The 16,113-nt window shown below is 36.9% G+C and overlaps 2 protein-coding genes across 4 annotated transcripts; both read left to right on the top strand.

Moving 5' to 3' along the window:
* Positions 1 to 2,126: 2,126 nt before the first annotated feature.
* On the top strand, positions 2,127 to 3,301 carry LOC118433270 (ARM REPEAT PROTEIN INTERACTING WITH ABF2-like). Its single transcript, XM_035845031.1, has 3 exons — positions 2,127 to 2,648; positions 3,086 to 3,188; positions 3,249 to 3,301. Exons 1-3 carry the CDS (start codon positions 2,127 to 2,129, stop codon positions 3,299 to 3,301), a joined length of 678 nt encoding a protein of 225 aa, XP_035700924.1.
* Positions 3,302 to 8,525: 5,224 nt separating this feature from the next.
* Positions 8,526 to 10,253, top strand: LOC118433269 (keratin-associated protein 5-4-like). Of its 3 annotated transcripts, none has more exons than XM_035845030.1 (2): positions 8,526 to 8,854; positions 8,977 to 10,253. In XM_035845030.1, the coding sequence occupies exon 2, from the start codon at positions 8,991 to 8,993 to the stop codon at positions 9,780 to 9,782; it is 792 nt and encodes a 263-aa protein (XP_035700923.1). In that variant the 5' UTR covers positions 8,526 to 8,854; positions 8,977 to 8,990; the 3' UTR covers positions 9,783 to 10,253. The 3 variants fall into 3 exon arrangements, with proteins under 3 accessions (XP_035700923.1, XP_035700921.1, XP_035700922.1); XM_035845028.1 differs by having other exon boundaries at positions 8,526 to 8,899; XM_035845029.1 differs by having other exon boundaries at positions 8,526 to 8,903.
* Positions 10,254 to 16,113: the final 5,860 nt, after the last annotated feature.

The following is a 16,113-nucleotide window of genomic DNA, read 5'->3' as shown; positions in this document are numbered from 1 at the left end:
TGGTGTACAATCTTCACCTGAGAAATTTGTGTAATTTTTCCACGAATGTAAAAACTAAGACAAATGCATTTATTTTTGGGAAGGTCAGTCTCAATTTAATCCAGCTTTTGTAACCATCCAAAAATTTTGTCAGTTGGATTTCTCAATTCACTCAGTCAGAATATATTGATGCATTGTCCAGTGTTGACAAATTTTTGAGCAACGTTCGTTTTCTGCATACGTATACCTTTGATCTAATTTTACGACTAAAAATTATATTAATTGTCCATTTGCTGGCACCTATAAAAGGTAAAGCTACATCCATAGTTCATGATTTGTTCGTGATTTGGTGATGCTTTCACGGGTTCATAATTTCAGCATGTTAATCACCATAACAATTTAAAAAATCGACCAATCAGAAAATCGGAATGAAATAATTTTTGGAAAATTATGGAGTATGGATGCGAGAAACCATCAAATCATGACGAAATCATGAACAAATCACAGACTATGGGTACAGCTTAAGCAATTATTTAGTAAGTTAAATGTCGCCTGCTTTCAGTTCAGTAGCTTTTAAGTGTGTAAAGTACTGCTATTTTAGATGACACAGTTAAAGTTGCTTCTAATTACATATGTAATGAAAATGAACCAATTCAATAAACAAATAATTAATCAATGCGAAACATATTCATAGGGCCTTATCATCGTGCTCGTCACTCACCCCAAATTTCTAGCTTCTAAATTCTGCGCCATCAAAGGTTCTCTTTACTATAGAGAACATTGTAAAAAATTTGCTGGAAATTATTAATCTTGGTACAGGAATATAATGTAATTTAATTCACACAATTTTAACCTGACCTGATCAAAAAATAACGTAATTATTATTGTTCCTACTAGTTAACATGGCCGTTTCAGAAATTACACGGGAATCAATGCATGGCGTAAGTTTATATTTTGTAGTTATATAATAATTTCGCTTTGAAATGACTTTTTATGTATTTAATTTCCATACTGCTTTTTTCCAGTTGGCCCACGATTCGGTGCATTCATTAATCTGGACTATAGACGCTTCTGGCTTGATTGATCACCCGGATCGGCAATCATTTTCATTTACGGCTGGCCGTGATTTCGAAACAAAATGGGAGTTCTTTTTCGTCCCTGGCCAAACTATACACGAGCTTGCATTGGGAGTACAATTATTGCATTACGATAGAACGGAACCACCCTTTGCTGACATATATCTTTCAGTTGTTGATACTGACGCTATGTGGAAATCTGGTAATGGAATTGTTTAATTTTTAAAAATTTGTACTTTAAACATGAGTGGAGGTTTCTAATTATTTGGCTTAATGAATAACATGTTTGAACCAATTATTAATTACTAGTTACCATTACTAACAGTGCAAGTCTTTTACGTGTACAACTCAGATCTGGTTGGGACCAATTCTTTATTTTGTTCACCACAAAAAATAAGCATACCCGTATTTTTCCATTTTTCCTAATTGCGCTAATTTGGGCGCGCGGTGCGAATTTTAAACCATTTTGCAGCCAAAACCTCGATTTTAAAAAATTCTGAAAATTTTCGAATTTTGGCCGGAATCCAAAAATTCGAAAACATGTCTCGTCAGAATGACTTACTTGACTTACAAAAAATCCGCATTCACTATTTTTTGTAAAACTAAAAATTTGAAACAGTTGAGAATTCTAATGAATTTCAAAAACTGGCAAAAAATTCTGAAATTCAAATTTCGACACAATTGGATTTTTCAAGCCAAGTAAGTCATTCTGAAGAGACAAGTTTTCTACAAGACAAGAATTTTTGGATTCGCGCCGAAATTCGGAAATTTCCAGAATTTTTTAAAATCGAGGTTTTGGCTGGAAAATTGTTTAAAATTTGCGCCGCGCGCTCAAATTATCGCATTGGGAAAAATGAAAAAAACGTATGCTTATTTTTTGTGGTGAACAAAATAAAATTGGTCCCAACCAGATCCGAGTTATACACGTAAAATACTTGCATTGTAAGCTATTTTAAATTGTAAATTAATTAGAAAGTCAATAAAAATCGCTAATTAACTGAAAAGTGAATTATAAATTATGACTATGTAGCATGTCCAGCCAAATTACCAATTAATTATAAAATCTTGGATATGAATTACATTTCAGTTTCTTTTGCAGAAATCAAAATTGGTCCATTCGTCGCATCAGAATTGGGCGTACAATCGGCATGCAGGTTTTCCCAGATTACCACAATTACTAGACAGCCCCAACAACCCTTCGGCTACATTGTTGCCAACTCATCCCAACAAATGTTCACACTTCGAATCGAGGTTGGACTTCGAGTGGAAGGTTTCATTGTGAAGAAAAAGGGCTCCGCAGTCCCCAAAGCCACGATGAGGGTACTGCTGGAAAATCGTCATAAAAATTCAGACATCAGTTTTCAGATGCAAGATGGTCACAAGGTTCAGGCACATCGCTATATTTTGTCGGCGCAAAGCGATGTGTTCGAAGCAATGTTCGCCACAGATATGATGGAGAAGAATGACGGCGAGGTTGAGTTGACGGACTTTAGCGGGGAGGGATTCGAGATTTTCCTTAAGTTCGTGTACACAGGGGAGCTGGATGAAATGTGGCGCAATTATGTCGACGATGTAGTCCGGGCAGCAGATAAGGTGAGACTGACAATGATAATTATTTACAAATTGTGCAGAAAATGTTCTGCTCACATTGAAGGTCTCCAAGCGTATGCTCTCCAATTTTTAGCAAATTAGTGTCTTTCGGTTACAAATTTAAGTAGTACACAATTTGCAAGAAACAAGATCTTCCAATGGGCACGCTTGGCAGGGATATTTGCATCGACGGAGGAGAAAACATTGAATTTGGTTGTGTAAAATTTGTCAGTTTTTCGACGTGTTTTCTCCTCCTCGGATTTTCACTTTTTCTGCCTATTGGGAGACCGTGTCTTTTGCATATTTCATACTAATTAAATGTGTGATCCATTGACATTAATTGGTTCAAAATCGGAGTGCATACGCTGCGAGATCTCCATTGTGAGGGTATCATAAATTAATTACGAATTTAATTGAAAACTTCTTAATCATTTGCGCAGTACAATATTATTCCTCTTCAAGAACTTTGTGACCTTCGTCTCCCTACTCTGGTGACACGGGAAAATTTTGATGAAGGGCTGGTATTTTTCAAGTGGTCAGATTGTTTGCGGGGCCATGTCACCAATTTTACTAAATTTTTTACCATAAATTGCATATGTTCAGCAGCGACACTTATCGTATCAGTTTCTAAAATTGGTCAAACCCCACCCCCATAAATAATTAATTAGTGATTATATCCTAATATTACAATGCACAATAACTAGCCACAAAAAAGAGTTACGTCAAAACACTCGATTCATTTACCATAGCTAAATTTCTGAGGAAATTTTTTCGACCAATTTTGAGTCGGTATTTCAAAATTTAGGGGTGTAACTGGGTTAACTTTGACCTCAAAAAAATCTATGTGCCAGGATTGGGGTTCTTTAGGTTGCGATCTATATAAATAGGTCTTTAAAAGTTGAATATCATCGACGTTTTTTCAACTGAACCCCGATCCTGGCACAACGAGATAAACGAGGTCAAAGTTTCGGGGGTGGGGTCGCAAAACAGGGGCGTACTGCTTAAGATCAACCTCACAAGTCAATGTCTAAAAAATTAAAAATAAATGCCAAGAAATATTCATAAATAAATATAGGTCATCCTTGTACTTCCGGCAATCGTACGACAAGGTCAAACGACGACAATTTCGACCAAATGTCAAAATTTATGAATTCGAAATATAGGTCATTTTTTAAATCAAACTAACTTACTACCAGCAGTAAATTGTTGAACCCCTCATATAATGTAAATTTTATCGACACGTTTCGCCAAAATATTTCGACACATGTCGACAAAAAATTTCGATATGACCGTTTTTGCAAAAAACCGCAAAAAAAAATATGGCATATAATTCAATAATAATGCAATTTTTCACAATTTGAGATGTTGCACGTGGAAATAATCCCGGTTAAATAAAATGCCGGCCCTGACGAGTTTTTGAGATATGTCCGGTGTTGCAACATACCTCTCTTCTCTTGGTTGAGATTGGTGCAGGCGAGTTGAGTTGGCGAGCGAGTTGGCAACACCTTCTCGTCGACTCTCCACTCACCCACAACTATGACTTTCAGTTTCTCTGATCACTTGAAAAATACTAGCCCTGAACTCCATAAACTCTCCATGTTCCATCGCTTGCATGGGGCAGAGTACAAGATTCGGTCCTTACAGAACAGTTTACTAGGGGTTCAAAATGTAACACGATATAAGTCTTATTTTAATACAATATTTAGTTTTTATGAAAGATTGGTATTGTATGATCTTAATTTGTTTGTTTTGGTGACCCTGATCAAATTCTAAAGGGAATGTTTGAACTGTCGTCTTCCAATAAGAATTATCCAAATATATATATATATTAGAAACCGGGTATTGATTCCTTGTAAAATTTTAATACCGACCGTCTGGTATTAAACCCAGTCACGGTTTGGTATTAAAATATTGCAAAAAATCAATACCGCATACTTATATTTGGAGAGTATCAACAAGTTGATACTAATATAGTAAAAATAATACTGACTGGTATCGATTTTATACCACTTTTACCCAGTCTCAAATCTGTCTGGTATAAATACGTGCGCGGGATTTGCAAACTACACTATTTATAGTTTTCGTTCCGCTTCCAACGATGAGTTCCTCCAAATTAATTTATAATTAACAATAATTAAGATGAGGAAGAAATTGATTTCCTCAGATGGAAACTTTGGCACTCTTTTTCACGGATAAGCCCAAATTGTTATTGTGTTTTTTATTTGATCTTTCTACCTTTGATTTATAAGTAAATTAATATTATTGTTTAATTAGAGTGAAAAAATGTCGATATATTTCCCGCATTATAGTAATTACTTTAATTCTTTTATATTTAGCGAGATCGTCGACTTTACTAATTCCTATTTCCGGTCGTGGTCAAGCTAATTTTACTTGGTAAATACATTCGCAAATAGTTCTTGACGTGAATATACCTTATTTATCTTGCAGAATTTGAACTAATTACCAAATTACTTTTAATTTATTTCAGTAGGTTTCGCATAGAATTGAGAGGTAAAATTATTTAAATTGACAAAGCTATCTTCAATAAATTTGTGGCGCTGGGTGTGAATTGATTACAAATATGAGATTTATTGTACTTCTAGATCTGGTCCCTCAATCTCAACACTTCCATATTATTTTGTGTAAGAGAATTTGATAATTTTGTTGCTTTCATAAAATTACATCATTTGATTTCCACCATTTTGTAAATATTTTGTCATCCCTATTTTTTAACTTGTTAATGTATTGAATAAATAACGTTAAAATCAATACCAAGGTGTACGAAACCTTCATTTTTCTTACTGTATGGTATCATGCGTTAATACCGTATGTTGTGGATCAATACCGCAAGTCACGCATTTATACCGTCACGGTATTAATACAAATCAATACCAAAACGGTAAAGTCACATGAATACCGCCTGGTATTAATCTGGTATCGATTTTTCTAAGAGTGTAACTATCTGGATAGATGAAGGTTTAAAATATGCGTGATTTTGAGCGTTGAGAGGTTGCTAATGGCTCCTAATAAAAGAATACGAAGTGAAACTTGAAAATTTTTCAACCGGATGTACTCGAGGGGGTGGCCCACACCGATTTTTCAAAATCATCCAATCGAGCTGAAATTTGGTATGCAGGCTGCTAAAGGCCCCTAATGGAAGAATATGAAGTGAAATAGGTAAAATTTTCATATCCGGGACCCTAGGGGGTGACCCATACCGATTTTCAGAACTTGTCGCAAAAAGCTGAAATTCGGAACGGTGATACTTAATGGCTTGTCATGAAATTATATGAAGGCAAAAATGAACAAAAAGTAACCAGAGGGGCACTAAGGGGTACCCATATCGATTTCTAAGAGTTTATATATTCAGCTAAAATTTGGTGTTTAATGTTTAAAATTGAATAAATTTCGAAATTTTTATAGGGTTACTTATGTAACCTCCCCTGTTCGTGGTCTCTAGTCACGGAGAAAGAACAGTAAATTAGAATTTAGTGCCAAGTAATACTACCAACTGACGTTAGTTAATGCAAGGATTAGTGAAGAATAGTATAACATTCTGACAAATATGGGTTTGCTAATCAATCCTGGTTCGGGCTAAGCAAAGCTGTACTTATAGGTTTTAGTTTTTTGCGGATATTTTTTGCTAATATGCATATATAAACCCTTCCTGTTAAATAAAATCATCAAAAGTTGCCGAAGTTAATTTGGTCCTTCATAGTTTGTATACCACAGTGAAATCGGTGACGTAATGACGGTCACCATAATATTATTTTGGTGATGTAGCTACACCATCGTTAAAATTAAAGTGGTTAGTGGTTAGCAACAACTAACTGATAAAATTCTGATCCCCAAAGGAAAGCAAATTTCAATTATTTCGGTCACAAAGGGGTTAATGCTCAAGATAGGTCTGCGACAAAATAGGTCAGTGTGCCGTTCAATAACCTCCGTCTCAAATGATTCATTTATGACCCCGAGAAGTTGGATCTCATATTGCCAAGCATTATTCTCGTCGAGGTACAAAGATACAGAGGAGTCACAATTGATGGGCTTGTTGACCCAGTATTTACTAAGGTTACGATTGAATATACACCTAGCCGTATATGTGGAGGCCCCATCATAGATGAAACGGAGTTGATTTCATGCTATACCGTCACTTTTTGCCGTCACAATGAAAATATAAAACTCAAAACTTCATAAAATTAATGCTTGCAAGAGAAAAATATTGCTTTAGGATAATAATCAAGCATTGTTAGATTTATATGTAGTATTTAGTAAGAAGGAAATTAATAAACGCTTATCTGCTCATAAAAGTTTATGCTTTTTCTCGTTCATTTTCTTTGTTGCGTGAACTACACCAAATCACTTTAAAAATAACTTTCTTGAACTTTAACTCGTGTTTAAACGGCTTCGGACAAGATCCGACTAGTTTCGTGCCAAATTTTGGCTGGAACACTTTTCATGAGTAATCACGCACACATCAATATGCACGCATTTTCATTCTCATTAAATACGCATTTTGATCATACAATTTTAAGTGTAAATATTTTGTCATGGTTATTTTGCATTTAGGATTACTTGCATACAGGGTGCACCCCCCAGGGGTACATCTCCAGGCCCCCCCACAAGGGTAAACCCCCACCGCCCATCGGGGTCAAGGTTGGGAGTTTAATGTCTCGAGGTCAATGCCCGCAGGTCACTGCTCTCAAACAAAAGCTAAAAATAGAAAATGGTCTTGGATTGCTCAAACAATCATACTAACATTATCATTTGGGGGTAGGTAGACGAGAGATTTACATATTATGTAACATCGGAAAGATACGACTTTGTTGAACTTCAGGAAGACAATGTTCCCTTTCCCCTGCTTCTGGCGCCAATGACCACGTATCCAAATGACACGAAGATCTATAATTATTTGTCAGTGTGGCATATTGTCCTCCTCAATTTGAGTCCGCGGCATAAAAGCAAAATAAATGCGGGCAAACGTTCTTGACAAATTTACCAGAAAATCTCATTTGCTCTTCAATAAAAACTTTTGCAAAGTGTTATACCTAAAGGAAATTAAAGTTTGCAACTATGAATAGAATTATCAGAACAAATTTGTAGATGCTGATCGCAAAATGCTGGACGCAGAAATTTCGAAAATAAATAAAAATTGCATGAATTTTTTTCACCATATGTACCCACCGGGACAAGAGTTACATACATACATAGATACATACATATGCAAATAACCAGCTTCCAAATGTTGGTGCATATGTACATACATACATACATAAGAATGTTTGAGCTCCTGTCGTTTTTGTCCACGTGATGGACCATACATCAAGCATGTCTCCGATTTTAACGGAAGTGGTAGCCTAGGCGTCACATCCACATTATAATGGTTCCATTAGGCGCGTGTACATATGTATGTCGAGAGGTAAAAAAGTCCCCCATTATTGATCACATCCTTTACATCATGCGATGCGATCCCATTTCATTTACCTACTCTATTCCACGAGTCGAGCGAGTTAAGCACGCGATCCAATGAGTCATACAGTTCCTCAAAGTATGGAAGTATTTAGGGGTCGTCCATAAACCGTAAAGATTGAAATATATAAATACACTCATTGTCACCTAATGTCCATAAATCTTACTAAATAGACACATTTCCGTGTTTAGTAAATTCCGTCTCTTGCCACAAGAAAGTTGCAAATGGGGTGCCACGCCGGAATAATTGTAGAGTATGAACATGCATAAATATACACATTTGATTATTGGTCTGTTCGGCATGACTTTCCTTGCATGAATTCTGCACGGCCCGTTCATTAGTCCATTTACGTGTACATACAATACCTCCCACTGATTGGAAAAATATCACCTGCATGGACAAACAAACAGACACACTCACACACCTGGAACTTTATGGAGATATGTATGTACCTAATAATACATAAGCAGGAAAGTAAATAAGTCTAGCAAAATATTTGCACGGACACACATTGGCAACTGTTAGTTTTAAAGTTTTATTGCCGAAAAAACACTGATTAATTTTGTGTGATTGACAATATTTTACAAAGAGTACATTTTTAGAAGGTGCATAAATATTTACAAGAAGTATTAACTTGAAGACCGAAAATTTTGAAAATTCAGTAAACTTTAAAGTGGAAGTTTAACAAAGCAAATAAATATTCTACATAGAAGCGTCATAAAGTGTATCCAATACTTACGTAATTTTGTAATTTTACAAAATTTTATGTTTTACCCGCTTTTAAGTGGGTAATATAAATTTAAAAAGTTTACGGTAAACTCATTTAAATATTTTTAATGTTTCCAAAAATTATCATTTCAGAGACTCATTTCACCATGTGGACGAAGGGGAGCAAGTCCTCCCTGCCTAAAAAGACTGTTAACCTGGCTGGTTACGACGCCAAATTGGGTACCGGGTCCTCCTCCACTTCCGGCGGGGACACGGGGCTGCCTCCCGCTTCAATTTATTACTGTGCTCGAACCTTTCCCGACAAGAAATCCTGCCGCTGTTGGAACTGCCCGTTTCCGTTCGTCTGCGGCCCCAAATCCGGCTGCCCGTGTGCCGAATGTGCCGACCTTCTCGGTTTCAGAGTCAATTCGGCGGGAGATCTGGCCAAACCGGGCGGTTCCCTGGGGGACGGTGGGGACACCGCTATGACGCCACAGAACCTGTTTTACTGCGGGAAATGGAAGATGGCGTGCCGCTGTGGGACCTGCGATGGGCAGTGCGGGCCGCTGAGTGGATGTCCGTGCCACGCATGCGTGGAGTTGGTTGGGTTCAGGGTGAATCGAGACGGAGTTCTGTGCCGAAAAGAGGGTGAAGTGTGGTATTGTGGGAAGAAGAGGAAGGGAAATTGTGAATGTGGCGGGGATTGTGGGGAGAAATGTGGGGGGAGCGGACCTCGTGGGAGTGGGTGTCCGTGCGAGGCGTGTTCAAATATCGGCCAGCCCATCGAGGAGAAATTGGTTGACTTGACAACGACGGAATCAGAGCCCCGTCAAGAGGCAGGTTTGGATAAACGAATTTCTAATTGCGACATTTTGACGTCTGAGTTAGGACCAGATTTCTCCTTAGTCCCACAACCATCCGGGGAAGATGGGGAGGTCAGTGGAATTGTTACACAGTGAAATTCAATTAATGTCTAAATTTGTAAGACTCTCGTGACAATGATGTCCTCTGTTGTATCCCCTAAGAGTCTGATGTTTTTTGTAAGTTTTTTTCTATCAATCACAAATTTAATTAGTACATATAAAATTTGCCAAAGATTAATATTAATTTCGAAGCTTGTAACGTTACCTTATACACATACCTGTTCAAAGAAAACTTGTTTCATTCAATGTTCAGTCATTCCGACTTCTGAGGAGGGGAGGTTGTGTACTATTATAATACTATCATAATACATAAGCCACATGAATGAAAGTGAACAGGCATGCTTATACAAACAAATGCTTAGGTTTGGCAGAAATGCACAGATACTTGCATCCAATGGGGATAAAATAACCACGCAGCGTTTTTTAAAGTATTTAAAGTTAAGTTAAAAGCTTGTAGTTAAAGATTTTAAAGAAGAATAAATGATTGTATCGAGGATTACAATTGTCCGTAAACATATTTGAACATACTTATTTTATCTCCGAAATTGCATCAGAATAATGAACATTGTGAAAACTTGCTGAAACACCTGTAACATTAAAAATACCATCGTCACAATTATAAGTTTCTGCACTGAAATGATACCTGCACTAGTAGGTATTTATGTATTACCCCCAAAATCAAGGCGTTATTTAATTTCACGTAATTATTTAGCGAAACCTCTGTCGGATGATTGGTCAATAGGTTGTAAACTTTACTGAGCTGAAATTTAATAAAAAATAGTGTTAAATTCTGGGGAAGCACAACTCGAGATGTAGTCAAAAAAAAGGGTGGAAATTGTCCAGGAAAGTCATTTTCTGGACACAGCGATAACATTTGTTGAGCGCCTATTATGTACATAATTCTGTACGAGGAATAGTTTAGCAAGGCAAATCATAAAACCTTTGCGAAATTTGTTCCACTTCTCAAAGATTTTGGAATAAATTTAGAAAATCTGGATCCCCAGTTTCTCCGGAAAACAGGCCTTGTTATTTCGTAAACTGTTTAAAAAAATAATACGTATGGAAATGCGTACCTCTGCAAAATATGCATCCGTTCCTACCAATTCTGTGCTTTCCTTTAATTCCTCCATTCTCAGGGCAGATGCAATCGCCTTCTCCTAAAAATTTGGATACACTCGTAAAAATAATGTTACCCTTTTGAGAAGTAAATGCGGTCTGAATTCTATTTTAAGTAAACTACATATCATAAATTCAGAGGAATCTTTACTCTTTATCAAGTTAAAATTATTCCACTGTCATTTTTTTAAGTTCAAAAAAATTTAAACTATAAGAGCGCATTTGCATACTTGTCAAAAAGCTAATATTATTTTTAAGAGTGTACCTACACTGCCAATGAAACCTTTTTTTCAAACTACACCGGGATTGACTAACGAGTTATATCGAAAAACCAAGCCAAAAATTAGTAGTCACGTGACACTTATCTTTATGGCCCCTAGGAAGAAAAATATTAGGGGTCAAAGTTAACACTCCGCGCTGGATTTCGGCCGGTGGAGGAAAAAGTGGGAGAAAATTTGCGGACGTTTGAACTTTGACCTCTAATATTTCTCTTCCTAGGGGCCATTCAACGGAATGATAAGTATCACGTGACTACTAATTTTTGGATTGATGTGTCGATATAACTCGTTCGTCAATCCCGGTGTAGCTTGAAAAAAGGTTCCATTGTGAGCGTATTACCATACTGACGACTTACTCAATTTACATATGTACATACAAAGTCGTTCCTCACCTCTTTAGTTATCGCCACAGCCATCCAAACTTTCGCGTAAAGCCGGGTAATTCCAAAAATTGGCCATGACGAGGCGAACACCATCATGACCCATTCGCCCGTACTGTCGCCGACCGGATCACGCACTACGTCCACAAAAATGAAGAAGGAAACCGCCGTAATATACATTGTCAGCAGGATTAAAAGGAGCTGCTGGGTTGGGTTGCCAAGTATTCGCCACATTTCTCGCTTTGTGACCTCAGCTTGATCAAAATTAAATGGATTTTTCGAATAGGTAAAAGTTCCTCTCGGGGAGTTAGGCGGAGATCAATATCGGTTCGTATCTTTAGGGAAAATAATAAGAACATAATTTTGTCAATATTTTCGTACTCAAGGGCGTACTCGCGAGTACGACAAAGTATGCAAGTAATACCGACATATGTTTCGCAGTCTAATAAATTTCGTAAAACAATAATATTGCAAAATAATATTGCGAAATATGTACATGTATGCCTAGTTGAATAATAATTGGGTCAAGTCGCATAGTTTTTTTAAAATTAAAATTGCTGCAAAATCGCATAAACCTGGCAAGTTATCTGCATTGCTCAACTGCAATCTGTGTCATTACTCGATTTCTGGAACTGTACTGCAAAAACGGAAGACTTGCAAGGTGCAAAAGGCAGTGTAAAAAGCGCACTGCGGAAAGAACGCAATGTACAAAAAATGCAACAAAAATTCTCAAATTAAAAGGCCACCCTTTATATATGCTTATCAATAATTATTTATTTATTTGCATAATTAACTTTGAATAGATATTTAGAGACTCCTTGCATGCTGGATGAAAAAAGGTGGGGTTTAACGTACGCGTATTAGCTCATGGTTCTCACAGACAGGCAGGATAGGTAGGACAGGTAGATTTTAACTGGGTAGGTTGGGATAGGATTAATTCACATTGCTTTTGGATTTAGGATTAGGATTAGTGGAGTGAAAATTTTTCGTCTGGATTAAGGATTAATTTCCGACAGAACCGTTGTGGCATTCCAAATTTTATGTAAGTTTCAGTAAGTTTTAATTGACGATGCTGTCTAAGGTTCCATTTGGACAGTTACAATGCATAATACTACTTATCATATCAGTAGCGTTAATGCAAATCACTGGGTTGGAGAAAACACGTATCACTCATCAACATGTACCGTACCGGAGTCTTTAGCTCTTTAGCTTTAGGAGTCAGCTTCTGCCTTCTTCAGGCACTGACTATCCCCAAGTAGACAACTATCCAGTACGCTAATGTTGATTTACCAAAAACTCCAACCACAACCTAATATTCGAACCAGGGACTTCTGCGGAGAGAGATGGATGCTCTAACCACTCAGCTATGGCCCCGGCCTCTGCATGCTGGATGAAACATATTTGTTGCATTTTTTGAACTCGTGGGAGAAATTATGCCAGACAAAAACAAATTCATGCGTAGTTTCTATCATGGCAAAAAAACACTGGCTGTCTAAAAACTGTATATTTTGAAAAATATTATGATTTACCCGGTGAAATCCTAATTGCAAACATTTCAGCATCACGAGCGCCTTTGAGTCTTCAATCGCGTAGGAAACGTACGGCATAAATCCATAAATTACGGTCAGAAATGAATAAATGACATAATCCGGGTTAATCTGTTCGGTGACGTCCAAAATCCCAAAGATCATGCTAGGCACGAATTCAAACAAGGGGATGAAAATATACACAAATCTGCCCAATTTCACTTCCGTCTGGAAGCCAATCTGGTTCATCTCGTCTTCAATCGTGTTCCAATTATTGAGCCAATTCGCCAACTCGGGAGCTTTAAGAAACCCGAAAAAGTAATCGACAAAGACGATATATGCAGACCACGTGGCGATGGAGTTGATCAAACTGTAGAGAAAATCGGTGACGCGGCCCTTGACAACTTCATCCGTTGGGTTGGACGGAGGCCACCTAAGAAAAAAAAATTGACCCAAATTATTCAAGTTTGACCTATATACACTCAAAAAAAACTTTGTCAAATCAACACCGCCGGTGTCAATATATGCCTTAACCGCCTTGGTTACAATTGTGATTCCGAGTGGTAATGAAATTTTTACGTCGGGTTGTAAAAATTTCATTACCACTCGGAATCACAATTGTAACCAAGGCGGTTAAGTCATATATTGACACCGGCGGTGTTGATTTGACAAATTTTTGTTTTTAGTGTACACTATAATAATTTGTAGACAAATCGTCATTCGCAGAGGTACTATAGTGATCGCTACATTTTTGGGTAACGATTTATGTATGTAGGAGACGTCTTGTTACCAACGGGAAGTACATGTAAGTCAAAAACTCTGGTATAAAATATGCGCACGTGATGTCGTACATGCATAATTTTAAAAAATGACCAATTTGATACAGAAAAACGTTATAACAAAAATCTCATTTTTTTTAATAACGACGTCACGTGTGCTTTGACTTATTTTCCCTTTATGAGATAACGTCTCGGTAAACATTTCCCAAAAATACGGCACTATTCATAGTTCCTTCCTGTGCAGGTAAAAATATTCCCCAAAGTTATTTAGAGTGTAACGTACATATAATGGATAAAGAATTGTTGCGTACATTCCTCCCGAAGGAAATACATCGTGTTGAAATTTCAATATAGCAATTGCAAATACAGCGTTCAGTAGTAGGGCAAGAATTAAAGAGAGAAAAAATGAGGTAGTCGTCAGGTTGAAACTGTATTGAATTTTAGATTTTTTAACAATAGTTTCAAACCCTATTGGACATCGACCAAACCATCGGGACAGCTTGAGGAACGGGCCGAGCTGCTGGGTAAATCCAGCCGAGGGAAGACGTTGATTTAGTCTTGGTAAAATTTTGGAACACATTATTTGGTTTCGAAAAGTTGTAAATTGAAATCATTAGCTTATTAGTTTGAGCACTGGGGAAATGTAGATCCGTAATGTAAGCTTAATATACTTTAGATGTTCATCATCGAAAACAAATTATGATTTTTTCAGCATTATTATGTATAAGTAAGCATTCGAACATATGTACTATGAGGCCACGCAGGATTGAACTTTGACAGAAATTGAGAATTCTGAGAAACTACTCCACTGCCAGTGTCAAAGTTCCCCGTCAACTTGATTTGAGTGTATTTGAGACTGGCAGTGGTGTAGCTTCTCAGAATTCTTAGTTTTTGTGAAATTTCAATCCTGCGTGGATTTAGAGTATGTAAATATGTTCAGTCCGACAGTGGGTTTCCGTGAAAATTTAAAGGGTTACTTTTAATCCACCAGACTTTTAATTGAAATCGCATTGCGAAATATATTGAAATCGCATAACTTGAATTTGCAGTGGTTTAATTCAGTTTAAAAACTGTAAAATTGAAATCTGCCAGACTTTTCAAAAGCATACATTTTATTCAATTTACCTTTAAAACATTAAAGAAAACATGTATAAGTTCTTTAAAATCTTCTCGAAATAAATTTTAATCAGCATGTAGTGCCCTTCGGGCTTTCCCGGGGCGACCCTAAGGCGCTTTGTCCCCAAAGGAACGGTTACGGCGTCATTTCTGACAGTGCAACCTTTCTGTATTTTTACAATTCCGATGAAATGTTTACAAATGTTGCAACCTACAATAGTCTGCAAATCAAACTACATAGACGGAGTGTTTGACCACCCTGAGTTGCTTAAGTTTTAAAATTAGCTCACTAATGACTAACAATGGAGGTCTTCGAACGTATGCTCACGATGGACACCAAACTGGAGTCCATCGATCACAAAATTAATTGGTATGCAATGGCATGCAATGTGTAAATGACGCTATCTGCCAATGGTCAGGGTCGGCGCAAATAATTACATAAAAAGGATAAAAAGCACCCAAAGATCGATAAATTTTATACTTAAGTAATCTCTATTTTTCCGTGCCTATGTGTCTATGGTTTATACAGATTCTATGCTACTACACTCTTTGAAATCCAGTATCATAATAATGCCAAGCGATATTCATGTCTTTACCAAAGTGATTGTGATTAGGTGGTACGGTGCAATAATAACTCGGTATTAAAATTTTACCATGATGGTTGATGGTAGCAATTTTTTACGGACCGGTATAATTTTAATACTAAGACGTAACAACTTTAATACCGAGAAATCAATACCTGCGTGACTATGTATACCGTATTTCTAACAGCTAAGTAGTCGCAAAATTCCTTAATTTCTCCGGTTTTCAACTACGTGGAACCCTTCGGTTATGATCCCGTGATTTACCATTGGTTGAAAGAGCGAGGGATGGTATTATTTACCTGAACAGTCACTTTCTTAATGGTTTTTGCATCTCAATTAATATAGAAGTTATGAAAATCCTTGTCTGGTGGATTCAGTTATAGGGATGGTTCCATCGTACAAAAGGTACTGGAAATTCAAGTTATGGAATTTCAATATATTTAGTTATGCGATTTCAATTAAAAGTCTGGGCCATTAAATGAGACCCAAATTTAAAAATCTTCTAGGAAAGGTGTGTCAACAACTGAAATTGGGATTTAAACACACTTGGTGGGTTGTAGGTGGGACCACTCCTTTAGAACAAAGTTA

This window comes from Folsomia candida, unplaced genomic scaffold (genome assembly GCF_002217175.1).
Source record: "Folsomia candida strain VU population unplaced genomic scaffold, ASM221717v1 Fcan01_Sc046, whole genome shotgun sequence".
In the NCBI taxonomy this organism is placed as follows: Eukaryota; Metazoa; Arthropoda; class Collembola; order Entomobryomorpha; family Isotomidae; genus Folsomia; species Folsomia candida.
Note: the sequence above shows the minus strand (reverse complement) of the source record. Positions and strands in the feature narration are given on the sequence as shown.